We start from the raw sequence: 27164 nt of genomic DNA on the forward strand, positions 1-27164 counted from the left end.
TACGGTAAACTGCTGTTAAGGATTGAAAATGAAGTGAATGGGTGATTTCAGACTGAAACTTCTACCCAGTTCCTAATTCCTAGCCGGTTTCCTTCTCTCCACCCACAGGCAAGTGCTGGTGTTTTCATGGGAAAGAAAACCTCAAAGATGAGTAATGGGAACTAAATGGGAGTTCTGCCTTGAAGTCAAGCTGGTGCAGCCTGGGAGGGAGACTGCTGCTCAGGTACCATGGGTTTTATAGGTAAACTGAAAGATCCAGCCTCCAAGTCTGCCAGATCTATGCCAGATCCAATACAGACCATTAGTGGGATAAAACAGAGCTTACAAAGCAGACTAAAAACATGGCTCTGAAACACTTTCCTGCCATCTACAATCGCATCTGAGCTCATCACAGGTTTTTACTTTAAAGTTCACTATGTTGACTCCCAGAAGTGCCTCGGTATGGAACGGGCCAAGCCATTTCTAAGTCCAGCTGGAATCCCAAGATGGATCAATGCTCATTTGTCTGCCCATACACCGCATCCATCAGAAGCTCCAAAAGCAAGTCCAGGACACAGCGACAGCATCAAGCTCTACCAGTGGTGCAGTGCCTCCCACCAGCCTTTAAAACAGTCGTCTGCCATGGTTGTGGTGGCATCCCTTCCTGTTACACACATGGGCCTGTGGGCAAACAGTTTGATCAGAAAGCTCTTGTCCAGGACTTTTACAGCCACAGTTCAGTTCTCTTCTGTTGAGGGCAGCTTCAACCCCTACTTACCTCAAAAGAACTGTACTTACCTAAATGTAAGTTTCCATACTTACCTACTTCTATGCTTGCTTATCTAAATGTAAGTTTTCCTCTTCCACAGCAGTGTTCCCTATGCCCCCAGCTATAATTCAATGTGCTTGGGGCCCTCAGCAAGTGCAGCCTCCTGCAGGGAAGAGGCTCCCAAAACACTTTCTTGGTGGCTCTCCCTGGGCGTTTCCAGGTGCATAGAGGGTCCTGATGGTTCTTCTAAGCTGTTCAGAATGAGAAAGATCATGAACTGATTATCTTTGCCAGAGTGTAAAGAGAGAAGTAAGGATCAAATGCTCTGAGCTACAGCTTCTGCAGCTCTTTGCCATGTTTTTGAGTGTAAAGCAACTATGGGTATTACCACATCATTAGATGCTCTGGGCAGCAGAGGGCATGGAAATACACTCCGTAACTCTTCCCTGTGGTCCCGGCCGCCGTTTGCAGTCATCACAAAGCGTTAAAGCTGCGGTTTTGACCAGTATTTATCCATCCCCTAGCACAAACAACGAGCTTTAACCTGGTGAGGCGTGAAAACACTTCGGCCGCCACGTCTACCCAGCGTAGCCCGACGGCAGCAGCAGGGTCAGGCGGGGGACCCGGGGAGGCACCCAGCCCCTCATAGCAGGCTCCCCCGGTCCCTCGGAGGTCCCTCGGGGGTCCCCACGGCTGCCTATGAGGGGACACAGCCCGGTGGGCCACCCCTCACGGGGTAGAGGCGCGCCCCGACCCGACATGGCGGCGGCGGCAGCGGGAGCCAGCACAGCGCCCTCCAGCGGCACCGCCCCGGGCAGAGCCAAGCGGGAGCCCACGGCCCCCCGCGGGGCTCCGCTCCCCTGGGCGAGGCGCTGTGGAAGGGAGCCTGAAAGCACCCCCGGAGCCGCTCTGCGGGCACGGCTCCCCCCTAAAAACCTGCCCCCGAGCCTAATGGCTCCCCGCCCGCAAGGGGCGGGGCGACAATGCAGGACGGGGAGGTGCAGAGCAGCCGGGGCTCTTTATCCGGCGGGAAGCCGGCGGAATTTGGAGCTGCGGCTGGAGCAGCGGTGCCGGAGGTGGACGAACGAAGAAGAAGGACGACGGCGACAAGGAGGGGGACAGCAGGGAGAGAGCGAGCAGCCGCTGAAGGAGCAGGGTGGTCGGCACCTGCCGGGCTGCGCTGAGCCCCGCTCCTTGTCGCCTGCCGCGTGGTCTGCACGCCGCCGCCCCGCACCATGGGCAAGGGGGTGAGCGGCGGGGCTGGGGGGCGCCGCTGCTGCTGCTGCTCCGGGGAGGGGGCTGCGGGGATAAAAAGGGGGTGCTCTGCCGGCTGGGGGGGTGGGCTGCCCGGCTGCATCTCGCCCCTTGCTTTGTGCGCTCTGGGAGGAGCAGGAGCAAAAGCAGGAGGAGACGGCCATGTCGTTTTCGCTGGGGCCGCCGCCGGAGGGTGGCGCCGGGGCCGCCCCGACACATCCCGGTGCAGGGTTGCCGTCTGCTTCGGGAGAGGGAAGGGAGGAGCAGGGAGGGACGAAGCAGGAGGGCGGTGTGGGCAATGGCCGCGGAGGGAGCGCAGGGCGCGCCTACGGGGCGCGGGGCTGAGCCCGGTGCGGGATCCGAGGGGGGGGTCCCCGGGCTGCTGCGGGGGGAGGCTGCGGTTATCTCCTGCCCTTCTGGAGCCCCTCTCGTGGCTCCTGGCCTCTGCAGGAGTACTTTAGACTTGTTGAGACAGCAGGCCCCCGCGGGGGTGTGACAGGATAAAGGGCTGGTTATTAGCGCCCATTCGCTTATCTGCCCCCGCGGCTACTCATGAGGCTTGGTGGCATAAGGAAGGTGATCATTCATGACTTTATCATGTCTATCCTGCTAATTGGGCTGATAAAAGCCTCCCAGCATGCTGTGCAGCTCGCAAGGCGCTGTGTCAGCCCCGGCTTCCTTCCAGCCTTCAGCCCGCAGCGCAGCGAGAAGTCCTTAATCCAGATTATATCTCTTAACTAAACGCAGTCGAAGGCTCTTGAGAACAGAAGTGGGAACTTGAAGTTGGATGTTTAAGCTCACATGGCCGGCTGGGGAGCAGAAACAAAATGTGTCCTTCCACGTGGAGGGCGGAGCTGTGAGGTGCCCGGAGGCGCAGGGGTGGCAGCCCTGTCCCTGCCTGCTGCCTACAGGCGCTGCTCAAACACTGGCTGATTCCCCATTGTCCTCATCCATGTGAGGTACAACCAGTGGTATTGACACAACAGCACGAATAGGAGAGGTGGAGGAACACGGCTGAAAGGATGGTTGTTTGGAGAAGGGTTTGAGGAGCACACGGGGGGGGGCTTGGGAGGGTTGCTCTCTTGCCTTGGTGTGAAGTCCTGTTGTAGTCAGGTAACCCTGCACGTTTCATTTCAGGCTAGTGGGCAACAGGTAATACGTACAATAACCTCACCTCAAATATAATTAATATTTTTTTTTTTGTGGGGGAGACATCGATGCAGCCTTCTGGATGCTTTAAACCTTTTAACTCTGTGTGTGACAGCATTGCCACAGGCTTCAGGGACTCAGGCCATCTTGCCTTCACTAATGGGAGTTAAGTGCTCTCTAATATAGAAGGCTAGCTCTAATATATATATATATATAGCTAGCTCATTTGCACTTCAAATTACGTGGGTTGTGTGTGCATAGTAAACAATTGGCTTGGAACCGAACCAGCAGCATACTACCGGGAAGTCTGGGGCAGCCACACACTGTTGCATTATTCCTCCAGTCACAAGATTCGCTCATTTAGCAGGGAGAACATGCGGTAATTAGGACCCTCTGAAAAAAAATAGGGATGTGAAAGAGCAAGGTAGTGGAAAAAAAGGGCAGGGTGTGACTGCACAGCTCAACAGCGTGCGCTTGCCCTGACTTAGGGCACCCAAAAAGGAAACCTCCTTCCCATGGGAGCCTGGCCTTGAACAGAAAGTAAGAGCGTGTGTGTGTGTGAGAACAAGCTCCCTGTGTGTGGCGGCTGTGAAGAACAGCTGAGTGGAGCGGCTGTTTTACTTTAGATGGCAATGGGAGGGCCGTGAGCTGCCTGGGTATGTGCATTATCAGGGGAGGAGGGCAGGCAGGCAGGATTTCATCTCTGTCCGCAGACTCTGTCCTCATTACGCTCACAGGGTGGATGGTCATTACTGCGTGCTCGGAGTGGCTTCTGGGGATCGATACTAATGCCTGAACCCCGGGTTAAGTTTTCTTCTCCTGTCAGGAACTAGGAAGGTGTGTTGTGTAATAGACCAACTGAGGGGAAATTATGCAAATCAAAGCAATCATCTGGTGCAATTAAGAAATCTCAATGTTGCTCTACCTACGTCTTTCACTCCCACTTCTTACTGGTATGCTGAGAGGCTATTCCTTTGGCCAAAGAAAAGGCTGGGCCTAGTCAACGCACACTTCCTCAAAGCAATGTGACAGGATAAAAAGGTTTCTGACAGGTTGTATGGGCCAGTGGGGTCCTGACACACCGAAAGCTGTGTGGCTGTGCTTCACCCAGCCCTTCCCAAGGGGTTGCTGAAGGTACCAGCTCCTCTGGTCTTCATGTGTGTGTCAGACACTGGAGATGTGATCCCTTTGACTGTAGAGATGCACTAATATGCCACATAAGGAACTGTAGGAGATGGCACTGCTACAGTTTATAGCGATACAGCACTGAAAAACACTCTGGTGTTTGGAAAGCCAGTTATGCACCTGGCTCTTCAAGAGGCTCCATGAGAAGAAATGCTTGTCCCAGGGTGTGGAGAAGACTTGAGGAATGTGGATAGTCCCTCTTCAACCTTGAGGATGAAAACCCTTGCAAGTTTTAGCCCTCTGGCCATGCAGGGAAGGCTTGTCCTCCCATAGACAGGGAGGCAGCTGTCTGCTTGCTGAATCCCAGTGAGGAGAGCTCATGATGAGCAGTTGCTGGCTGTCACGAACTGCCTCGTCCTGTCCTGGCTGCCGAGAGCCTGCTCAGCTGAGGCGGGCAGTTGGGCTTTTGATGAAAGATGGGAGGTTGAACGCTGCTTTTTGGGAGGCAGTAAGAAGGATCCTGGGAAGGCATTCACGTCCCTCTCTTAGTATTGCATAGGGTCATGGAGCAACCTTTCCAGTCCAGTAGGGATGGTCAGTATCATGACTCATCTGCTTAATATATTTACTGAAGGTTGTCCCATGAGGCAGCAAGACAGTAACTTTTCTGTTTTCTCTGCACAGTTGATTGTAATGACATAAGTACTAGAACAGAGCAGGCCTCCAGAGACGGCTTAATTTGTTTTGGCTTATTCTTGACACTGCTTGGTGGATTAGGCAATGGCAGAATAGGATACTTCAGAACTTGTCTGCTGATTTGCACCCCTCCCGTTTCCTGGTCAATCATGGCTTGTGTTTAAGACATCAGCCATGAATGGCTCAATTAGTCCAGAGAGGAAAAGCATAAGTTGCCTCAAAGACAATAGGGTTTTCTGGGGGGATGTGTAAGACTTCTTACACCGGTGTCGACAACTGTTCTGCCTAAGCCGATGGAGAAAAAAAACGTATAAGGGAAGGAAAAAGTTGTGTTTTTCTTTTATTTTTTTTCTTCTGTGGCACTTTTGATGAGTCAGAAGTGTTCCTCAGCTAAGCAAAGTAACAGATGTGACATTTCTGATGAGACAGACCTTCCTTTGTGTCCAGGCCGTGTGCTCGCATCTTGATAAGATGCGGGTCAGGACTACCGTATGCTTGCTCTTATGTCTGGCAGGAAAAGGAGGGGAGAGCAGGGAGACCTTCCAGCGCTGAGGGGCAGGAGGGACACCTTGTCCCAGGGCAAGCCTTTGTGGAGCTGTGAGGTTCCTCTGCCAGCCGTCCTGAGGGCAGAGACCAGGGTTAAGTGCTTTGATCCGTGCCTCAAGGTCACGTTTGAACGACAGAGCAGGAAGCTCAGAGCTGAGACCGATACTACTGGCCCACCTTTTCTGTAAGGGTGGGAGATGGGAGTAAGCAACAGAAGGGAAGATACTGTGCTTTTTTTTTTTTCTTCTTAAACTGAGAAGCTGGTAGGCTAGCAAGTACTTGGGTTCTTACAGAAACAAGTAACTCTGTCTGCTTTTTGTCCTGCCTGCAGCTGATGCTGGGCTCTTTTGATTTTTTTTATTTTTTTTTCTAAGCGAATCATGCGTGAACAAGGGTGGTGAGCCTTTTCATCTTGGCCTCCTTGCAGGTTGTCTCTGCAGCTAAAAGAGCTAAAGCTTCCTGTGTTCTTGGGCTATATTCACTGCTGCCCCAGTGGGCTAAGCCACTGTACTTGTTGTGGAAGTCCCCAAGAGCTTGCCATGCTTTTCTGGTGGGGAAGGAGTGAAGCCAGAGGCGCTGGCATGCCAATCCGGGCACCAGCTTCTTCACCTTCATTAGAAGTCACTTATTTAAAGCAGTAATCAAGAAGCATGTGTTTTGTGGGGGACTGTTTTGGACTTCTCTGCCAGAGATCTAGCAGCGGTCGAAGTTGTTTCTTTCAGAGACTGAAGGAAAGAGAGAGAAGCTTCATGGTGACTTTGTGAATTGCCCCATGGCAAATTCTTAGGATGCTGGAATGCGAGGACTGTGCTGTTTGAAGTTCTGTGGCTTTCGCGCCTCTTTTTTTTTTTTTTTTTTTTTTTTTTTAATAGTGCAATGGGAGTTTAGGTACAGGGAAGAGAATGTCAAGAATGCTGACAATCTGCAGTTGTGTGTCTCGTTTCCCTGGCTGGGAGGTGGCAAACAGCCAATAGTCTCTGCTCCACTTCTTCAAAACCGCTTCCACTGCGCAGCTCTGCAGCTGCATGCAGGGGATGCAAAGCCCACCTTTACTGACCAGGGTAAAGAGGAATTCCTCTGTACACGTGAAATGTGTGAATGTGGCTGCAGTGTGATGCACCCAAAGCTTTCTTAGAACAATATAAATCTTTGTCTAGATGTGCCCGATGATTTTTTGCAGGGAAGCTGTGATTATTTATTTTTTTGGATTATTTTTTTAGTGTAGTTTCACTTTTAGTTTGGTTTTATGCTTCTCTTGCAGTAAGTAATAATAAAAATAAGTTTCTCGTGCTTGCTGCTGAACAGGACGATTCTTGGATCCCAACAATAGTTTCTGTGTCCAGACTGCTCTCAGGAATCCGACTTGCGAGTTGAGGCACTCGTGCAAAGAGCAAGGCAGCGCCTTTGAAACCTCCCCTTAATCTTGTTACCGGTTTGACTGAGGTGTTGCTGGCGGCTGTTTCATCTCAAAGTACTTCTCGGAGATCTTACTGGGTGAAAATGTCATCGCATGAAACTTGGCAGGATGTCGTAGGCCCTGCACGGTAGGGAAGGGGGGAGGAAAGCAGCTATTGGAGGCTTGTGAGGGTTGGGAACGAGCCTATGGAGTATTTAAAGGAGGAACTGCTCTGTGAGGCCGTGCTGGTGCCTGGCTTTGGTACCTTGCAGGCTGTCCAAGTTTCTTGTAGTTTTTTTGGTCTCAAGTGATGCCTGTATTTGCTGCTTCATGCTTTCTTTGTCCTTAGATGCTCATTTGCATTTAAGATCTGAGTCTCTGCGTGATTCAATGTAAAATTAACCACGAGTAAAGAGAATAAAAATCCATCTGAGTAAAGAGGTTTTAAGCAAATCGTCTGCTTCTCTGAAGCTGGACTGAGCACGGATCAGGGCTGTGAAAGTGAGCTGCTCTGAATATCGTTCTTACTGGACAGATTTCCATAAATTGAAAGCAGGTTTCCGTTGTGTAACAGCTCAGCTCGAGCGCCAAACTGAGAATGAAAGTGTTTGGAACTTATCCCCCCAAATTTGAGTTAGAGATACCACCTCTTACTTATCTCCAGTTGATAGGCAGCTCCTTGCCAGAGGATGTGGAGGGCTGAGCAGGGGGGAGGAGGAGTTAATGCCTCGAAGGGAACATACGTATGCACTCAGGAATTGGTTTCTTCTGCTCTTCATCACTTTCTGCCTGAGCTGGGGCTCGCACACCAAGGCTGGCTGCATAGCATGCAGCTCGCTCTCCTCCCAGCCAGACTTGTAAAATGTCAGGCTGTAGGCTGCGATGCTGCTGAGCAGACCTAACTGCTTGCTAACTCTGTTCTTTAATAATGTGGTGTAACGAAAGTTACACCAAAAACCAAAAAACGCAAACATAATTATTGTCCGCCTGGCAATTTCGTGTATATGGCTCATATCTGCTGCTGAAGAAGCTGAGTGTAGGTGTTTCTTAACAGTACTCTGTCTTCTCTTGTAGGCTGGAAGAGACAAGTATGAGCCTACTGCAACATCCGAACATGGCGCAAAGAAGAAAAAGGGGGCGAAGGTGGAGAGGGACATGGATGAGCTTAAGAAGGAAGTCTCAATGGTAAGAGTTGTAAGGGGTGGAAAGAGCAGCTTTAAGAGTGTTCACAAAGCCTTGTGCCTCACGTGGCTTCTTGTAGAAAAGTGCAGGTGAGCTGACAGCAGGGAAGGCATTGATTTCCCTTCCCATCCCCTCTGTCTTCAAACTTGACATCCTGTGAGCATTTCAGCATCATGATGGCCCTGAAAACATCACTTCTCAAAAGCGTTTGACACAGAACCCAAGTCTTTGTTTGCCTGGGTTACACGCAGCAAAGCGTAGCTGCTTCTCCTCACCCAGGCGAGCATTATCTGGAGAGCAGCAGTGCTTTTATGTGCTGTCATGTGGGTGAGACTGCTGTTTTCGTTCCAGCTGAGGAGTGGAATCTGTACAACTCCATTTACTGTTGGCCTCAGCTCAGACTGACCTCAGTATTAGTACTCCTTAATTGTGTGTGAGGACGTGAGGAGCGTCTTCCATCCCCATCTGTGAATGGTGGATGATGCTGTACATATGCATGAGCATCACGTGGCTTAGATCTGCTCGCCTTGAAGTTGATACAGGCTTTATTTCTGTGCTGTGTATGGAGACTGGGCTCACATTTTTTTTTGCCCCTGTTTGTTAAGGAGAAAGACTGCTAAAACTTGCTCAAAGATCAGGTTTTGTGTTTGGTAGCAATGCTAGCTTAAGGCATCTGTTCCTTCCAGTGCCACTGTTTAAGTGAGATACTGCTGTGTACTTTTTTTTTTTAAACTGAAAATAAGCTGGCTGTGAAACAGAGCCTCTTTGGGGGAGAAACATTATTTAAGCTGGCAGCGTTACTTAAACATGTGAAATTACACAGCTAATCTTATGTACACCTTCCTTTCCAACCCCCCCACCTCCCACAACCAAAACAAAAAAAAAGAGGCTTCACAAAATTTGTTGTGAGACAGACTGCCCTGATATAATCAGGGATTGCTTAAAAAGTTATGTTGTGCCTAAATATCCAGAAGAATGTTGAAGAGGAGACTGTTTTGAATTCTTGAACGAGATGGGAAGATTCTAGCTTATCTTCTCTGTGACAAGAGTTTCAGTCTCTGAGGTGTTACAGATGGGAAACCTGTTGATGGGGCGAATCATTGAGTTTGTACTGACCAATCTGCAGGTAGTGTGGTCACCCGTCATCTGTTTCTTGTCTTTCAGGATGACCACAAGCTCAGCCTTGATGAACTTCATCGTAAATATGGAACAGACTTGAGTCGGGTAAGTAGACTTTGTTTTCCCTCCCTCTTTGCCCTGATTGGAAAAGGAGCAGTCTCGGCTCAGAGCACTTCACAAAGGGAGATCTGGGTGGTCTGTTTCTTTTCCTTTTTTTTTTTGTTTAATCTCTGCTCTTCCAGTGAAGTTTCCCAGGCTTTGAGAGAACTGTTGAGCTCACAAATACTCCTCTTCGTCCTCCCACTGTACAGCCAGCATGCAATGCTTTAGTGACTTTGTTCTCTAACAAAGTCACTGTTATCTGCCTCTGAATTGTTCCAAGGTCAAACTGATTCTTGGATTTTTTTTTTTTTCCTTAAGAGCTTGTAATAAAGGCAAATGTTTGTTATATTGCAGATGTAATCTAGTGAGCTAGTACATGCCACAGACTTGGTGATGGTTAGCAGTAGTTAAAAATTTCAACCCTTTTATAGTAACAGGTGTGCAAATGTTCTGGCTAACTTCAAAGGCTAGTGCAGAAGCACTGCAGTGATTCTGCAGTGCACCTTTGCTCTTGTTTGCTTTAAGGTGTGTGTTTTTTTCAGGATTGCATACAGCAACAAGTCTGCTCTGTCTCTTTTACAGAAGGCTTGCATACTTCTGTCAAAGACCTTGGCTTCTAAAAGCTGAACTTCCTGGAAAGACAATCTCAAGTGTCATCATCTTTATAGTCCCCAGCTTTCACTTGTTCCATAATTTGATAGGATGGATTGCACTGGGCTGTTCATCAGTGATCAAAGTCTGCTGCTGTAGCACTCTTCCCTTGCCTGCCTTCTGTGTTGCAGCCTTATGATGTGCAGGCTCCTCAAGGAGCATCCAACATCCTGTAGCTCCTCTTCTAGCATGCAGCTTTCACATCCTTCACTTCGGTTGCCGAGCCCTGGCAGCTGTGGAGGTTCCCATTATCTGTTAGCATCTCCTTATTGCTGTGGCAGGCCTCTACCTGCATTCTCAAGCAGAAGATGAACAAATTTAAAACTGCTTTCCCCAGCCAGTCTTGCCACGATGCCTCTAAAAGGAACTTCTCTTCTAGGGTTTGACTACTGCGCGCGCAGCTGAGATTTTGGCTCGTGATGGCCCAAATACCCTCACGCCCCCACCCACCACCCCTGAATGGGTGAAGTTCTGTCGGCAGCTCTTCGGAGGGTTCTCACTCCTCTTGTGGATCGGTGCTATTCTGTGTTTTCTGGCTTACGGCATACAAAGCGTGATGGAGGAGGAGCCCAACAAAGATAACGTAAGTAAAAAAATGTCTGCTTTACCTCCGAGGCAGGCTGAGCAGCTTGTTTGGCTTAAAGCATATCGGCTTCCTCTAGGCATTCAGTCCAGAAGCTTTTCCCAGAAGTACGGGAAATTCAGTGGGTGAGCTTAACATGTTTTGGAGTGCTTCCATGTAATGAAATGGACAGCCGACTTCCTTCATGTTGTGTTAACAACAGTGGCTTGTGGACAGCCTTTGTGTACAAAATGTACGGAGACTGCAATTACCTCCACGCTTTGTAATGGGGCATTTAAATACCAAGCAATTCATCTGGACGAGCTGGAAGCCTTTCAGGCAGATCACGCTCTCAATCACTTTCTCTGCTCCTTGTAGCTGTACCTAGGTATTGTGTTGGCAGCTGTGGTTATCATTACTGGCTGTTTCTCGTATTACCAAGAAGCAAAAAGTTCCAAGATCATGGAGTCCTTCAAGAACATGGTGCCTCAGGTATGCAATACCTCGTTTCCTTGATCTGCCACGCTTGCTCAGGGTTATTAGCTGTATTAAACATGAGCTTCACTCACAAAATGCCTTGTGGTGAATGCTGTGTGTTGGCTTTCAGCAGGCAAGATGTCTCTTGTGCCAAGCTGTTAGTGTGGGTTTCTCCCTCTTAATGTTGAGGGGAATGCTAGTTCCTCTTTCTGTTCCAAGTAATTATGCTAATAATCCAGGGCAGTTCCTGGCACCCTGTGAGATCCACCAGCTTATTAAAATCCATAACTTTCTTGATGGTGTAGGGAATTCTGTAACTGGTGTGATAAATGAGCGCTAAAACTCAGAGGACATGGACAGTCTGTATCATACCTAACCATCTTACTGTCACCTTGGCAACAAGGAATTTAAGTAGTGAGAAAACAAGAATAGTTATCTTTCTTAAACGTATCTGAGATAAACATGTTAGCACAAGCAGAAAGCTCCTTAGACGCATGAGACAACTATTTTAGGATGCATGGATATTTTGAGCACCTTTCTTAAGAGTTGCTTTTGACGCAAGTTGTTTCTTTACTGTCTTCCAGCAAGCTCTTGTAGTCAGAAATGGTGAGAAGATGAGCATCAATGCGGAAGGTGTTGTAGTTGGAGATCTAGTGGAGGTGAAAGGAGGAGACAGAATTCCAGCTGACCTTCGGATCATCTCTGCACATGGTTGCAAGGTGAGCAGCGACAGGCTGTCTGAAAGCTTCGTAGTGGAGGATGATGAATTAGTCTGGTTTCTAAGAATTTCTTCAATGTTGTGAATGGGTTGAGTGGTGGGGTAAAAGAGGAACGTTTGGGGAGCACCTGGTGTTTTATCAGCTGTTGCTGCTGAATCATCTGTCCGGCTGTGTATGAAGCAGTACTCTCCTCCATGCAGGTGGATAACTCCTCACTTACTGGCGAGTCAGAGCCCCAGACCAGGTCTCCAGACTTCTCCAACGAGAACCCACTGGAAACCAGGAACATTGCCTTCTTTTCCACCAACTGTGTGGAAGGTAGGTGGCTCTTCCTAGTTTGCTAAAGTATTAACAGTGCTAGGGAGTGAACTCCATAGGTAAGCAGTGCAAACGTTGTATGTGTTTAGAGTACTTGCTGTTAGTCCAGTCCTACCATGCAAGAGCAGGCTGGAAATGCCCAGTGAAGGCTTTCCATTGCCCATTCCCTTCACACCATGAAGCTACATGGTGTGTCTTCAAACATGACTGTCCCGTTACAGCAGTGTTAAATCACAAAGTACCGTTATTTGAACAAAGAGGGCTAGGCTGAGGTGTACACAAGCTACTGCAGAAATCCAGAATTTCAAACATTTCTGGCAAACTTTCTGTAGTAGCTCCAAGTACAGTGGTAGGCCCTCTTCATGTTGCAGCCCAGAGCATCTTTTCCATATCACAGGGTGTCCACTAGTGTGGAAGCTCCACATTCTGTCCCAACTCCAAAAAAAGCTCAAAATAACCTGCAGTACCATGGAATATTCTTGATCTTTAAGAACCTTGGGAAGAGAAAATGGGCTTCTCCTTTAAAGGGAGAGAGGAGGACATAACCCACTTCTTGAAGACTTCTTTCTCCCATTAATTGCTTATGCAACTGGTACTTGAACCAAGTGGATTCTTGATTTCCTGGGGTAGAAGGGAGAGGGCATACAGCGTGGCCACTCATGCATAAATCCTATGTAGCCCTTGTCCCCATTTATTTCTGGAAACTTTTTTAAAGCTGTGGTGGGAGGCCTTGGCCCGTTGGATTGTCTACCTGCATTATCTTGGATGAAGCTTGCTAAACTGTAGGACAGGCTGAACAAGCTCAGTTTAGGGTATTGGGAAGGGAGATTGTCTTAAAGCCTGTCTTTCTTCTAGGCACTGCCCGTGGCATTGTTATTAGGACTGGGGACCGCACTGTGATGGGCCGTATTGCCAGTCTGGCATCTGGACTGGAAGGGGGAAAGACTCCCATTGCCATGGAGATTGAGCACTTCATCCACCTCATCACCGGAGTGGCTGTGTTCCTGGGTGTCAGCTTCTTCATCCTCTCGCTGATCCTTGAATACACTTGGCTGGAGGCTGTAATCTTCCTTATAGGAATCATCGTTGCCAACGTTCCCGAGGGACTGCTCGCAACTGTCACGGTGAGTGAAGCTGGAAGAAGAGGTTGACTTCATGCGTAAACTGTATGGTTCTTCAGCAAATGGAGTGCTTCATGCTCAGCATGTGTTTGCAGAGGTGAACCTAAAGTTCTGTAGGTTCTCTGTGTGGTGAGTGTGCAGGGTTAGGTTTTATAAATTTAGTGTATTCTGACCAGTTGCCTGAATCAGTCTCTGGTTCTGCAGCTGTTTATCTGATGAAGGTGAGTCTCTTGAATTAGACCTGCAAAGAGCCTTGGCATTGTAGAATGAAGTGAGTAAGGCTAGGAGTCCTGAATTTGGCTTTTCTCCCTTTTTCTGTGGTGGGGAGGGGTCCTTCTACTCTAAGTGTTGATTTGTTTGCTTTTTATACCCACATACACACCTGCCCCCCAGTCCTGAAGGGCATCTAGCAAGTCTTGCTGTTGTCCCCAGTTTTGATCCGGGAGCTGGTAGAGGTTCTTGTAAGCTTGGTTTCCCATATAGATAGAGGAGAATCTAGGTGCTCTTAGCTGTGTAGAGGGTCCTGGTGGACAGGTCTAGAGGCTTCTGTGCAGCTTTAGGCTGCAGAGCAGCTGCTGAAGCAGGAAACAAACATTTGGGAGCTTCAACCCCAAAGTGCTTCTGGCAAGAAAGCAGCTGGGTCTGCTTGCTTCCTATATGAGCAAGTCGCTGCCCTATCTCCAGGGCTGTTTTGGGCTTTCTTCTACGTGGCCTGCCTCTACCTATTTTGAGAGTTCCTCTTATTAGGGAACTGTAATGTTAAACGTTAGTTAACACTAAAATGTTACTCCAGGGCATGTTATCTCCTTCCTAATACACCGAGAAACAGGAGGCTGACACCTTAAGCCATTTTCTGGAGAAAACTGTCACTTAAACGTAGTATAAGAACTGGCCCTAAGCGCTGCAGTTCATGCTCACCCTGCTGGTGTGCAACAGGAATCACTGCAGGGTGTGTAATTTTGTCATTCCATGCCCACAGTGAGTGGGGTGGCATGGTGTTAGTGCACAAACATATCTAACCCGTTTTATTCCTTGTCTCCAGGTATGTCTGACACTAACAGCCAAGCGTATGGCTCGCAAGAACTGCTTGGTGAAGAACCTGGAAGCTGTGGAAACTCTGGGATCCACATCCACCATCTGCTCTGACAAAACAGGCACTCTGACACAAAACCGCATGACAGTTGCGCACATGTGGTTTGACAATCAGATTCATGAGGCTGATACTACAGAGAACCAGAGTGGTAAGGCCATCTCTTTGTGCTGGAGGCATCTCTTTCTTTAAAAAAAAAAAAAAAAAAAAAAAAAAGGGTTTTGTGTAAGAGCCTGTGTTCCTAGCTCTTCAGTGCAAGTGAAGTTCATGGTGTAGGGACTCCTATCATGATTTGCTAAAAGGCATGTGGTGAATTTTAGGAAGCTTTGCACTATACCACAGTTCTGTTTAATCCGTAAACGGATTACCTAAATCCATAAACAGGAAAAAATCCCTTGATTGCTTTTGCATCAAACCAGTCCATTGGAATTTTAACCTCTTGAACGTTCGGGTCCTTATTTCCACAAACAGGACAGGCATATTTGCTGGTCAGTACTTCACAGTACCTGATTACTTCTGCCAAAATATATCCCAAATTGCCTCATCCTAAGCTGTGTGTGCAGCTTTAAAAGTGGACAGAAGAGATGTTGACACTGATAATGAATTCCTTGAGACTAGACATGGACTGAAATTTCCCATGTTGAAGTAGACAGCTGCTCCTGGACAGGGGTTTTCCCAGAACGTCCTGGCTGTGGTAGCAATGAATGAAGCCTCTGTAAGAGGCGAGCAGGAAGTTTCTTCCAGATACTGATAAGAATCTGAAATCTCTGCATGCTGTGCTATTGAGAGGTACTTATCTCTCCAGAACTGTTTAGTAAGTACAACCAAATTCAGGAGTTTTCTTGCTCTCATCTACCTTGTGAAAGGTTGTGCTTGCAGCATTTTACCAGCATAACCTTTCTCCAGTGGGGCTGCTGTTCTCTGCCCTGCTCCCCCAACCACTACAAAACGTTGTTCTTGTCCCAACCACTTAAAGCTGCTTTATTGTTCTTAGTCTTTAACGCTAGTGCAAAGTAAGAAGCTATAAATAAAGTGTTATTTGGAAGCACTTAGTTCTGGCTTGGCAACGGTTGGCTTGGCTGCAGTGGAAATAAACACAGAAGATTCCTCTTTGTGGAAAGTACATCAGCTTATCAGTTAGCTGTTCACTTCATCTCCCTTGAAGCCATCTTAAGAGGCAGCATGGGAGAAGCATTATCTCGCTGTGTACTTAAGCATTGTTTCTTTGGGGGGTGTTTCATGGGGTGATGGATAAAATGAGACAAGCTGGAAGTGGCACCCAGCATCCTTTACTTACCTACTCTGAAAGGATGTTGCCAGCCTGGTCTCTGCTGCTATTGAATTCATCAGTTACTTGGCGGCAGAGGTGGTTTTTTGTGCTATCATTATTTCACCATCAGGTCTTAAAATAATCAGCTGCTCATCAAGTACTTGGGGAAGGGGGTGGGGAAACAAAGGAGCTGTAGTGTGCTCTAGGTGAGTCTCCTGATCATGAGATACAGGCTTCTCACTGTTAAGCCTACGGAGTGTTGTGTTTGTGTGTTTTTTTTTGGTTGTTTTTTGACATTCTTCCTCTGCTTTCAGGTGCTTCCTTTGACAAGAGTTCAGCTACTTGGACTGCTTTGTCTAGGGTTGCAGGTCTCTGCAACCGTGCCGTGTTCCAGGCCAATCAGGAAAACGTACCAATCCTTAAAGTGAGTTCCCAAAAGAAACGCTTGCATTGCTCCTTCCCCACCAGTCTCCCATAATGGTGGTGAGATTAAATGTCATTAGGGCTTAAGGAACTCTGAAATAGAGACATCTGTAACTCTTGGTCTCATCTGCAGTCAAGTGCCCTTATAGATTTGCTGTTGACAGAGGAAATAGGACAGGGAAGATGCTTTCCACAGCAGGCTCTTTGCCATCCACTGTTATCTTTGGTTTGTCTGGGGGTCAGATACATTGGAAAGGACTAGGAAGGGCCAGAAACTTTTTCTAGGCAGCTTCCCCTGTCCAACTGTTCCAAGAACTGCTGTTTCTGTCATGTATATACTTAAAAGCCACAAACACCCAGTTCTGGGAGCCAGGATAAGTGGACACTAGAGTTGTGGGAGCAGCAGCCGTGGGACTGTTTGTCTTTGGCCATTCTGTTCTCACTGGCAAGTCTTAGCTTTTTAAGTTTTTGCTGGTTCAGCACGGGTGCAAATGCCAACATAACATCAACATGGATTCCTGATTCTGAACTGTGACCAAGCCAGGGCTGAATTAACTGTACAATGCTCATAATCTGTCAAATATTAGTCATATTATGTCATAAACTTCTTCCCAAGAATGTTATCATAATGTGGTGATGGAAATAATAGGACAATTTATTTTCCTGTAGAAGTCCTGACTGTAACTTTTGGTCTTTTTTAACATGTAAGATAGAGCTGGACTTCTCCAGTCTAAGGAAGACTGAGCAAAGAATAGTTCTAGAGAAGTTTTTAGGTACCAACATAGTAGTGTAAAAATAGAAGAAAAATATTCATGGACAAAAGAGACAGAAGGGCAAGAAGTAGTTTAAATTACAGCAAAGGAAATTCAGGCAGGACACAGAGCACACAGATCTCCAAGGCTGAGAACCCACCTGCAGTCTCTACAAGTGCTGATTTTACTTTGGGGAGTGGGGAAGGGGATAGATTAAACCTTCTCATCCAGAGGCTTGTTAAGGTGATATTGTCTTAGGGTGGGAGAGGGCATACGAGTATCTATCTCTATGCATGTCATTAGTTTTCAATCTTGCATTTGCATGTTTGTGGCAAACAGCTTGCAGTGTATGACTGAGAAATCCCTCGTATCAGTTCTTAAAGTTCACCATTCATCCTCTTTCTGACTTCATCTGGTTAGCTGACTCTCTACCGTTTAAAAGGGCTTGGCTTTGGTATCAGGAGACTGTTATTCTCTCAGACAAAAGGCCTAGCGTTCTGAAATGCAGCTCTTTGTCAGGGCTGGATGATGGAAATATTCTTTACTGCTCTCATGTTATGTAGAACCTGGGACTGGGCTGAGCTGAATGCACTTCTTTTTTTTTGACGTGTCTGATCTTGTGGTGAGTTCACTGGAACATGCCCTTTGATAGTTGTCTTTTTTCCTCAGAGAGCAGTGGCAGGGGATGCCTCTGAGTCAGCACTTCTGAAATGCATCGAACTGTGCTGTGGTTCTGTCAAGGAGATGAGAGAGAGGTACCCCAAAGTGGTGGAAATACCTTTTAACTCTACCAACAAGTACCAGGTAAGCACGTTTCTCTCTTGAGGGGGAGACACTGTGTGAAGTACTTATGTAAATTTGCATGAAGACTACTTCAAAACTTGTTTTGACACCAAAATCTTGTCTAGCTGTTACTGCTTGTAGACTGCTTGAGTCTATATAGAGCTAGTGAAATTTACTTAGTTATGCTGTGTAAGAGTTGCTGGAGCTACCTTGACACAGAGGCATCAGTTGCTGAAAGAAGATAAGACTCTTTCCCACCTATGTGGTAGTAGTGCACAGAGAATGGAGGAACTCAGAGCTGGGAGGGAAATGATCTTAGAGGTGAAGCTTGGACACAAAAAGCTTGTGCCACGTCTGTAGTTTTATGGTAATGTTACAGAATAGGTAGTAAAACATATTAGGAGGAAATTCTTCACTGTAAGGGTAGTGAGATGCTGGAAAAGGTTGCCCAGAGAAGCTGTGGATGCCCCATCCCTGGAGATGTTCAAGGCCAAGCTGGATGGGGCCTCGGCCAACCTGATCTAGTGGGTGGTATTCCTGCCTATGATGGGGGGTTGGAGTTAGATGATCTTTAAGGTCCCTTCCAACCCAAGCCATTCTATGAAAACCTTAGTTTGAGGACCTCCTTCAAGTCTGGATGAATGAAAAGTAGAGCAGAATGTCACCAATAATCCTGAGCTGCTGTAGTCACAAAAAACTTAAAGTGATGGTGATGTGCTGGGAAGGTCACAAGTAAATGTCTAAAACTTTAATTTCTTCCATCCTAGCTGTCTATCCACAAGAACGCAAACCCTTCAGAATCCCGTTACTTGCTGGTGATGAAGGGCGCTCCGGAGAGGATCTTGGATCGGTGCAGCTCCATTCTTCTTCATGGCAAAGAGCAACCACTGGATGAGGAGATGAAAGATGCCTTTCAGAATGCCTACCTTGAGCTGGGAGGCCTTGGGGAGAGAGTGTTGGGTAAGAAAAACAGCTTTAATAATAAATAAAGGCTTGTCCCTCGTGCTCTGGTGCAGAGACCCCACAGATTAAACAAAGCGCTCGTTATACTGCAGGAATGAAGTGCGTAGTGCTGAGTCAAGGTCACTTCAGTGATACATACAGGAACAGTTCTGCTTTTAGCTCTTAACCTACAGGGCAGCCTGCAGGGTCTTGTCCTGCCCAGCAGCTGGGTTGCTTGGATCAAAGTGAAGCAAAGTACTTGAGCCCTTCAGTCTCCGTGGGGTCACATCATGTTAGATTTGCTCTGTTACATGGGATCCAAGCTGTGTTTGGGCACCCAGCAACGGCCATTAGTTGTCAGAACAGGAGTGCAATAAACATTCACACTCTCTACCTCTTTGATGTGTAGGAACAGAATAATCGTGGGTTTTGATGTGTTGCAGGATTCTGTCACTTGGCTCTGCCTGATGACCAGTTCCCCGAAGGCTTCCAGTTCGACACGGACGAAGTGAACTTTCCTGTAGACAAACTCTGCTTTGTAGGACTGATGTCGATGATCGACCCTCCTCGTGCTGCTGTGCCAGATGCTGTTGGCAAATGCAGAAGCGCTGGGATTAAGGTAGCTACTTTCTGGGCTGAGATTGCCTAGCTTTAAACCTCTGGATATGAAGGGCTTCTTCCCATGCTGTGTGTGAGGCTATAATGTGGGTGAAGGAAAGTATTTGGTCAAGATCTCCAGACTTGTAGGACTCCAGACTTGTAGGACACTGGCAGACACTGCAGTGGTGTCTGTCCCAAAACAGGTGATTTGGCTCAGGTGTCGTTCTGTACGTCCCGCAGTACTGACTGCAACCAGAGAACAAAAAGCACAAATTGGAGAATGAACTGGAGATGTGACTCAGGGTTATCAATTTTGTCTTCCCTTCACCTCAAGCCCTTGCAAATGCATAACATGTTATACTAGCTGTACTTCAGGCTTGCTCTGTACTGGGACTCGATAATAGAACAAAAGCCACGTGGCCCTTCAGTCTCAAGGGATCCTGCCTGCTGGGCAGTGCTGCTCTGCAGCATGGGCAAGGCTTTCACGGCAGTCTGTTTGTGTTCTAGGTCATCATGGTTACTGGAGACCATCCGATCACAGCCAAAGCCATTGCCAAGGGTGTCGGCATCATCTCTGAGGGCAATGAAACAGTGGAAGACATTGCTGCTCGACTCAACATTCCTGTCAGCCAAGTAAACCCTAGGTACTGACTCGTGGGGAACACTAAAGCTCTTCAAAGAATTAAGTATTTGCCTCTCTCCTTGCCTCGGATAATCTGTCGGCATTTCTCCCCAGACATGAAAAGCTCAGCTTAGGCTTAGCTGAGGCTTTTGTGGCTCCTCCACAATGTGTCGTGAGCTATGTGAAGAATACATAAAGCTGCCTTGAGTGTGCATGTAGTTCAAAGTAAGCCCTATCTAGACAACTTCAGCAGTTCCTTCCTTCCTCTGCCCCATATCTTGATGGTCTGCCCCCCAGCTGGGGGAAACAACCAACCAGCAGGCTGGGTGGAGTCTCTTTTTGTGGGGGATGTAACTTTTTTCCCCTGGAGCTGAGTGTTTCCACCGAAGTCACAAGCACTACATACTGGGCAGGAAAGAATAGCTAGGTAGTGGTTTAGGAGAAAAAGGTTTAGGGACTGTTTTGAGCAGTGCTCAAACCCACACGTTCCTGTGATTTCTGATCTTTAAATAGAGGTTAAATCCAGTTTTGCCCCCAAACATATATTTTAGTTAAGCTTCTTTATTAAGTTAACTTAGAGGTTCATAGGAAAACTCTGCTAAAAAAAAAAAAAAAAAAAAAAAAAAGACCAGTTTGTTGGCCAACTTACTTTGGAATGTGGCTACAAAAAGTCAAGCTGGTTTAACTGTTTCTCACTGTTGGGAGAAGAGTTGGAACACCACATGTGAACTTGAGCACTCAGCGTCCAGTTCTGTTCCTCTTGCTTGCAGGCTCAGTTCAGGGTCTGATTTCAGGTAGGCAAAGGGAGCAGGACTTGAGCTGGGTGGAGGAATTGCTGGTCAGTAACTGTGAGCGCAGGATAAACGTGAAGATGGAGTTCTCTCCCTTTATGGGGTTAAAGTTCGTCTTCGCAGCCCAGTGCAGAACTGAGGCGTCCGAAGAAAATGTGCTTTGGCAGAAGTGGGCTGTTTGCAGAATGGCTGGGCTGTCTGCGTTGCTTAGCTTGACCCAGCCTGTGTTTGGCCTGGAGGGTAGCCATGTAGTTTATGAACTGTGAATAGAGACGCCCTGTGGGATGAATTGTTAGGGGAAGGCAAGTATTGTGGCTGAATTCTTCTCCCTTTTATTGAGGGTAACTTCACAGCCTAGCAATGCAGGGCTGGGGATCACTGGGCTGTGTGACTGAGCATATCAACAGCTGGCTGTAAGGGTGGGGAAGGAATTTCCCTGTCTAAACTGCGTGATGTCACTAGCTGCACGGATAATCCCCTAGACCTATAAGGGATGGTATGCTGGGTTAGAGAGGTGGTATTTCGCCGTAGCATGCAGGGTACCAAACCAGTCTAAATATAACATGTGCTTTTGTTGCTGAAGAGAGTAAGATAGGCTGAGCTGGCATAGCACAAGCTCTCTGAAAAGCCGAGCGTAGGTCAACAGTCTGTTGGAAAAAGGATCGTCTGCAGAAGACGAGAGCATCTTTTGTGATGTTAGAAGCTAACTGCCTGAGCCAGGGGTTCCTCTCTTGCAGGGAGACCAAGAGCTGTGGAAACAATTCGTGTACGCCTTGCCTTTTTCAAAAGCAATAGAAAGAATTAGGCTGCTTGTGGGGCTTTCTGTCTGTTGCTTGGCACTGCCTTGTGCTGCTCATCTGACTTTAGACTTGGAGCATTAGACTAAATGCATAAACTCCTGTGCAGAGGCTGCCCAGATTGGTGCTTAGTCACCCACAGCAAGGGTTGATCTTTGCCCAGAGTACTGAATAGCTGTAGCTTTATGGGACAAATATAACAAAAGTCTAACTTATGAAGTCAAATGTTCTTGTCTCTTGATCGCAGGGATGCTAAGGCTTGTGTTGTTCATGGCTCAGACTTGAAGGACATGACTAGCGAGCAGCTGGATGACATCCTGATGCATCATACAGAAATTGTCTTTGCCAGGACATCTCCTCAGCAGAAGCTTATCATTGTGGAAGGCTGTCAGCGACAGGTAAAAAGTCAGGAGACCAAAGACTTTTATCAAAGCAATCCCTAGACAATAAATTATCAATAAATTATCAAGCAGTGTTGCCTGCTGAAGTAGCAGGGTTAAGTTTTCTCAGTGCCCTCAGGTAATGGAACTGGACTAAACTTCAGTCTGTCAGTAGCCATTGGGCTAATCGGGCTAATTGCTAGTACCTATGTGTACAGGTCTTACAGGTTAATTACACTTAATTCTTAAATTCTCTGGAGGTGCTTGGGGAGGGTTCAGGTTCAACATGGCAGTAATTCCTCCACCATCTTTGGAGGGAGCAGCATGCCTTCCTGATAAGCCAAGCCTGATCAGAACCTAAAAAGGGATAAGAGGAAGATAGGAGAAACCTCCTCTGTCCGAAACACCATACAGATGTTTTCATTCTTTGCCCTATGTCTCTTCATGACTAGGGTGCCATTGTAGCAGTCACAGGTGATGGTGTGAACGATTCCCCAGCCCTGAAGAAGGCGGACATCGGTGTTGCTATGGGTATTTCAGGCTCAGATGTCTCCAAGCAGGCAGCTGACATGATTCTGCTGGATGATAACTTTGCCTCTATTGTCACGGGCGTTGAAGAAGGTGAGTTTATAACTGCATCTAAACGGACAGTTGGGACAGCTAACAGTGGAAAGCAATTGGGTAACAAAAGCTTGGTCCTTTTGCCTACTGCTTTGGCCCTATGGTCATCCTCTCAAAGAAGAGCAGAAGGGGTGGGGTACCTCCAAGGACTCTTGTTTGACCTCCAGCAAGCAGGGCTCAGCATTATACTGCTGTATTGCAGTTAACCTTGCAGACAAGGATTGCACTGACCAGAAAATGCTACTTTTGAACAGGTGATTTAATGCTTGATGTACGCAGTCCTTGTTGCCTTGTACAGCACCCTTACATGCAGGAGAATTCTTCAATTTATTGCACTAGCACTTTGCCATTCCTTGTTACTAGTGAAGATGCCTGTGAGCTACTTGTGCTGATAAGCAAGGGTTGTGCTCTTCTCTTCCCTGCCCCAGGGCGTCTGATCTTTGATAACCTGAAGAAGTCCATCGCTTACACCTTGACCAGTAACATTCCTGAAATCACACCTTTCCTGATCTTCATCGTTGCGAACATCCCCCTTCCACTGGGAACGGTCACCATCCTCTGCATTGACTTGGGCACTGACATGGTGAATGTCTTTTTTTTTTTTTATCTCAAAAAGAATTGTGGATGTTTTTAGGTACCCTAAAAAAACGGGTGTAGGGAAATGTTCAAATACAGTTTTTCCTGAGTGCTTTGTTTTAAATAAGTTCCCACTTGATACTCCTGTAGAACCTACTCCCTATTTCTTGGCTCTCCCAAGTCTGAGCATCTTTTAGTTCCATGTAAAGACATGCTGGGGAGGGTGGAGATCGTTACCAAATGCCACATCTTGGGTTTTGAGGCAGTGCTGTTTCCCTGCCTCATACTTTCAGCCTGATGAGGCTATGCACAGCAAAAAACAGAAGTGGTTCTAACGGCAAACCTGTCACCTTCAAAGGTCCCTGCTATCTCCCTGGCATACGAGCAAGCTGAGAGTGACATTATGAAGAGGCAGCCCAGAAATCCCAAAACAGACAAGCTGGTGAACGAAAGGCTGATCAGCATGGCCTACGGGCAGATCGGTAAGCTGCTCCGGTTGCTCTGGCACTGTCTTGGACTCGGTGGTAGTGGGGGATTATATGCCATCCTGAGTCAGTGACTGTTGTGTTTATTTTGGTAGGGTTGAAATTTGGGCTGTGTAAACCAGAACCTTCAGGCTTTTGAGAACTTTCCGTGATCCTGCCCCTACAGCACATAGCGGTGGCTTGTGCAGCCTGATCCATTGAATCGCTTTCACAGTAATTTTGTTTAATTGCATAGCACTGTAAAGGAGCTGGCTGACAACCAGCTCGCCTCTGGTTCAGACTTGTTCAGCAGGAACATAGATCCCATTGTTAGTTTAATTAGAAGTAAAGGATTCTCTCCAGCATATCCCTAAACACACAGCATTAGGAGCCTTGATTAAAGGCAGCTACAGAGACGTGCCTGGTTCACAGGATGGGAGCTCGTGCTTAATTGCAGCAGACCTTGGGAACCTTCTTGACTGTATTTTGCAAAGACTGGGGGGTGGATGAGGCTTAATGAGAACACAAAGGGAGTTTTATCTGCTGTCCTTGAGTACCATGCATTTCACGGCACAGAGCAAAACAGAAGTAACTGTGTACAAAGTTGGGAGCAGAAACTGCTCAGCAAAAGGTCTGCAGTTGAGTTTGTTAGCATGAACTAGTTCCACAGCTGCTGTTTTGGGAGACTGAGCCCCACAGGGAGCAATTTTTTGAGGTGCCTGGGGCCTCCAGTAAACTGCTTTCTGTTAATTGCACTGCGCGGTAGCTTAATCATTTTGTCTTCCCTTTTCTTATCCGTTCAGGTATGATCCAGGCCCTTGGAGGTTTCTTCACCTATTTTGTAATCATGGCAGAGAATGGGTTCTGGCCCTCTGGATTGCTAGGAATCAGAGTCCAGTGGGATGACCGATGGATTAACGACGTCGAAGACAGCTACGGACAGCAGTGGGTATGTTTTGAGGCACAGCTGAGAGGCTGCCAGACAGATCAGTAATGCGTCTGCTGGACTTGGTGCTCAGACCAGAGAGCAAAAGCAATGTACCTGAACAAATGTTCTCTGCTTTGTCTGTTCCCTAGACCTATGAACAGAGGAAAATAGTGGAGTTCACTTGCCATACAGCCTTCTTTGTCAGCATTGTGGTTGTGCAGTGGGCGGACTTGATCATTTGTAAGACCCGAAGGAATTCTGTCTTCCAGCAGGGAATGAAGTAAGTAGGGCCATCTGTGGAGGATTTGGGGTGGGACCACAGCATATGGCATTCCAGTTCACCATCCTAGCAGTGCCTGGGCATCTCGGCACGAGTCTTAAACAGTCTGCCTTGGTGGTGGGTAAAGGCACCAGGTGTCTTTCCTGTTCTTCCTGCTGCAGTCTGTTGGGCTGAGACAGAGTGGAGTGCTGACACTGTCTGTAGAAGCTAACTCACCTCGAATGACAGTGGCAGGGAGATATTCCAGCACAACAGCTTTGTGCGGTGACAGAGCAGCCGAGGTCTTGAGCTGCTGACCTGAACCCCAGCTGCCTTCTGAACTTGTGGTGAAGGCCACTGCTGGTTGGAGCAGTTGTGAAATACTCACTCTAGAGACACAACAGGACCCTTCTGACAGCTATGCCAGCAGCTTGGACTGCCTGACAGCCCCCACCTGATGGACTTCTGGGCTAGCCCAGAACGTCTGGCTCCAGTCACTACCATGTGGTAACGAGGGTGGGTTCTAGGATATCGTCCACAAGAGCATTTTGAGCCTGACTCTTTTCTTTCCTGTTTCTATTAGGAACAAGATCTTAATATTTGGTCTCTTTGAGGAGACTGCTCTGGCTGCTTTCCTTTCCTACTGTCCTGGGATGGATGTTGCTCTAAGGATGTATCCCCTCAAGTAAGTTGTACCACGCTGCTTGTGCAGCAGGCTACACCACAGAACAAGAGTGCTTGCGTGGGGAGATAAGAGAAGAGCAGCTACTCTTGCACTTGTATGGGGGTATTTTTATGGGTAGGGGACTGTACCTCCAAAGAAAGCAAGCTGAATTGCTCTAAAATACAGGCCAGCTATCTCCTCTTTACTGAAGAGTTGGTGATGACATCTTGTGCCTTATCCTACCTTCCAAAGAATTAGCACAAAATCTTTTAAGAGGCATAGGTGCAGATAGATCAGTTGGTGCATGCTAATAATCCTAATGGTTGAGAGAGTGCCAGCATAAGCATTGCCCAACGGCATTGCAACATTTCACAGCAGGATTTAGGCTCAGATTGACTGTCACTTAACTTCCATGAAATCTTCACGACAAAAAAAATAAACACAAGAACAAAACAACAACAAAAAACCACTCCTGGTATGTTTTGAGTTCTGCTCAGAAGTGTTGTTTGGAGTTAAGTGCTGAAGTGCTAGAATTTCCTAACAAAAAGCTGGCATCTGCCCAGTGCCTGCAGCAACTGGAGGTTAGCACATGTAAGTCATAAGGGAAAGCAGCGCAGTTTGAATGAGCAAGACCATGGGTACAAAGGTTACAGGCACTTAGAGGAAATGTTGCTGGATTAATAGGTGGGGAGGTGCTGGTACAGAGACGAACAAAGGTGCTGTGACACACCTTGTGTTGGAATTAATATACAAAAGTGGATTAATCTACTGCAGTAAAAAGGTGGTAATTCTTGGCTTGGAGCATTTTCATTGAACCACAGCCTCGTGGGAGTGGGTGCACTGGCAAGCTGGGGCTAGCCAGCCTTCAAGATCTGTGTTCCTCTGTGCTATCAAATCAGAGCTCTTCTAGGCAAAGAGCATCTCCTCTGCCTGTGTTCTCACTGTCTCCTCTCCCAAACAGGCCCACGTGGTGGTTCTGCGCCTTCCCATACTCCCTCCTTATATTCCTCTACGATGAAATCAGAAAGCTCATTATCAGACGCAACCCTGGTGGTAAGAATGTGTTGCTAATTTCTGTGTTCCCTTCCCTACCTCCTCGTGCTGCTGAGGTGTGCTTGGGGACCCCCGGTGCTGAGCACCTCGTGGGGGTGTGTTTTGGGTTGTGTGTTTTGCTGCGTTTACTATTCTTTGACAACATGGGCCACTTAAGCTGCGGTGAGTTTAATTCTCAAGCATTAATTCTGTGCATTAATGCTTGGGAAATTCTAAAAAGTCAGGAGAAGGCCCGAAAGCTGCAGCACCCCAGTTACCTGGCAAGAGTTTGTTATGTGACTAGGTCCCTTTCTAGCACACGTATGGCTGTGCAAGTTTTCAGAGCCTGAAATAAGCTCTCTGCATTAGTCTCAAAGCTGTAAAGTTCACTTCTCCTTCCTTTTATCTTCTAGGTTGGGTGGAAAAAGAGACCTACTACTAAAAAGCGCCTGTAGAACATTCCACGCACAGCCCATGCCACCTCTCCACCATCTCCCCTGTGTGCATGTACTTCATCTTTGCAAGCGCAGAACTGTGCCTGGGCAGGAATGAGCTGAAACTGGAGGAAGCACGAAGAAACATGGACTGGAGGAGAAAGCAAGGGGGAAGAATGGGGGGAAGTGTCAGACCATCAGTCCATGGGGATGAGAGATTGAGTAGCTTTACGTGCCTTTGTTTTTTTGTAAAAGGAAACAGAAGATTTTATATGTGGATTTTTACAAATAAAGATGGATTCTAAGAGGATGCCCCCACATGGTCTTAGGCAGCTGTTTTTCTCAAGGCAAAAAACCCGTTCAGGATGTGGCACTGACAGTGTAGGTTTCCAGCCCTCGGCCTCCCCTTCTTGTAGCTGGATCCAACAGCACCTGCAGTTTAAGAGCCACGGTGCCTTTCCACTGCCTAGGTCAGTGCTGAACAGGACAACCTGCTAGCAAACGCACTGCAAAGCCTTAAGCCTAGGGAGCTTCCTGGCCTCTAACTATGTATCTTGGCTGCTTTCTGGAA

The 27164-nt window shown here is 47.5% G+C and overlaps 1 protein-coding gene across 1 annotated transcript; it reads left to right on the forward strand.

Moving 5' to 3' along the window:
- Positions 1–1771: 1771 nt before the first annotated feature.
- Positions 1772–26911, forward strand: ATP1A1 (ATPase Na+/K+ transporting subunit alpha 1). The gene is made up of 23 exons (XM_084304064.1): positions 1772–1995; positions 7989–8099; positions 9261–9320; positions 10348–10551; positions 10909–11022; positions 11592–11726; positions 11927–12044; positions 12900–13168; positions 14208–14406; positions 15840–15949; positions 17370–17504; positions 18251–18443; positions 18869–19044; positions 19533–19669; positions 21483–21633; positions 22068–22236; positions 22665–22819; positions 23171–23294; positions 24080–24225; positions 24354–24484; positions 25047–25148; positions 26089–26180; positions 26573–26911. Exons 1-23 carry the CDS (start codon positions 1984–1986, stop codon positions 26599–26601), a joined length of 3072 nt encoding a protein of 1023 aa, XP_084160190.1. The 5' UTR covers positions 1772–1983; the 3' UTR covers positions 26602–26911.
- The last annotated feature ends 253 nt before the right edge of the window (positions 26912–27164 follow it).

The sequence above is a fragment of the Netta rufina genome (assembly GCF_964035555.1).
Source record: "Netta rufina genome assembly, chromosome: 1".
Classification (NCBI taxonomy): domain Eukaryota; kingdom Metazoa; phylum Chordata; class Aves; order Anseriformes; family Anatidae; genus Netta; species Netta rufina.

Excerpts from the sequence above, each read along its gene's own strand:
- ATP1A1 (XM_084304064.1), top strand. Across the intron at positions 18,444-18,868 it reads CCTTGGGGAGAGAGTGTTGG|GATTCTGTCACTTGGCTCTG; the intron begins GTAAGAAAAACA and ends GATGTGTTGCAG. Across the intron at positions 24,226-24,353 it reads ACAGCTACGGACAGCAGTGG|ACCTATGAACAGAGGAAAAT; the intron begins GTATGTTTTGAG and ends TCTGTTCCCTAG.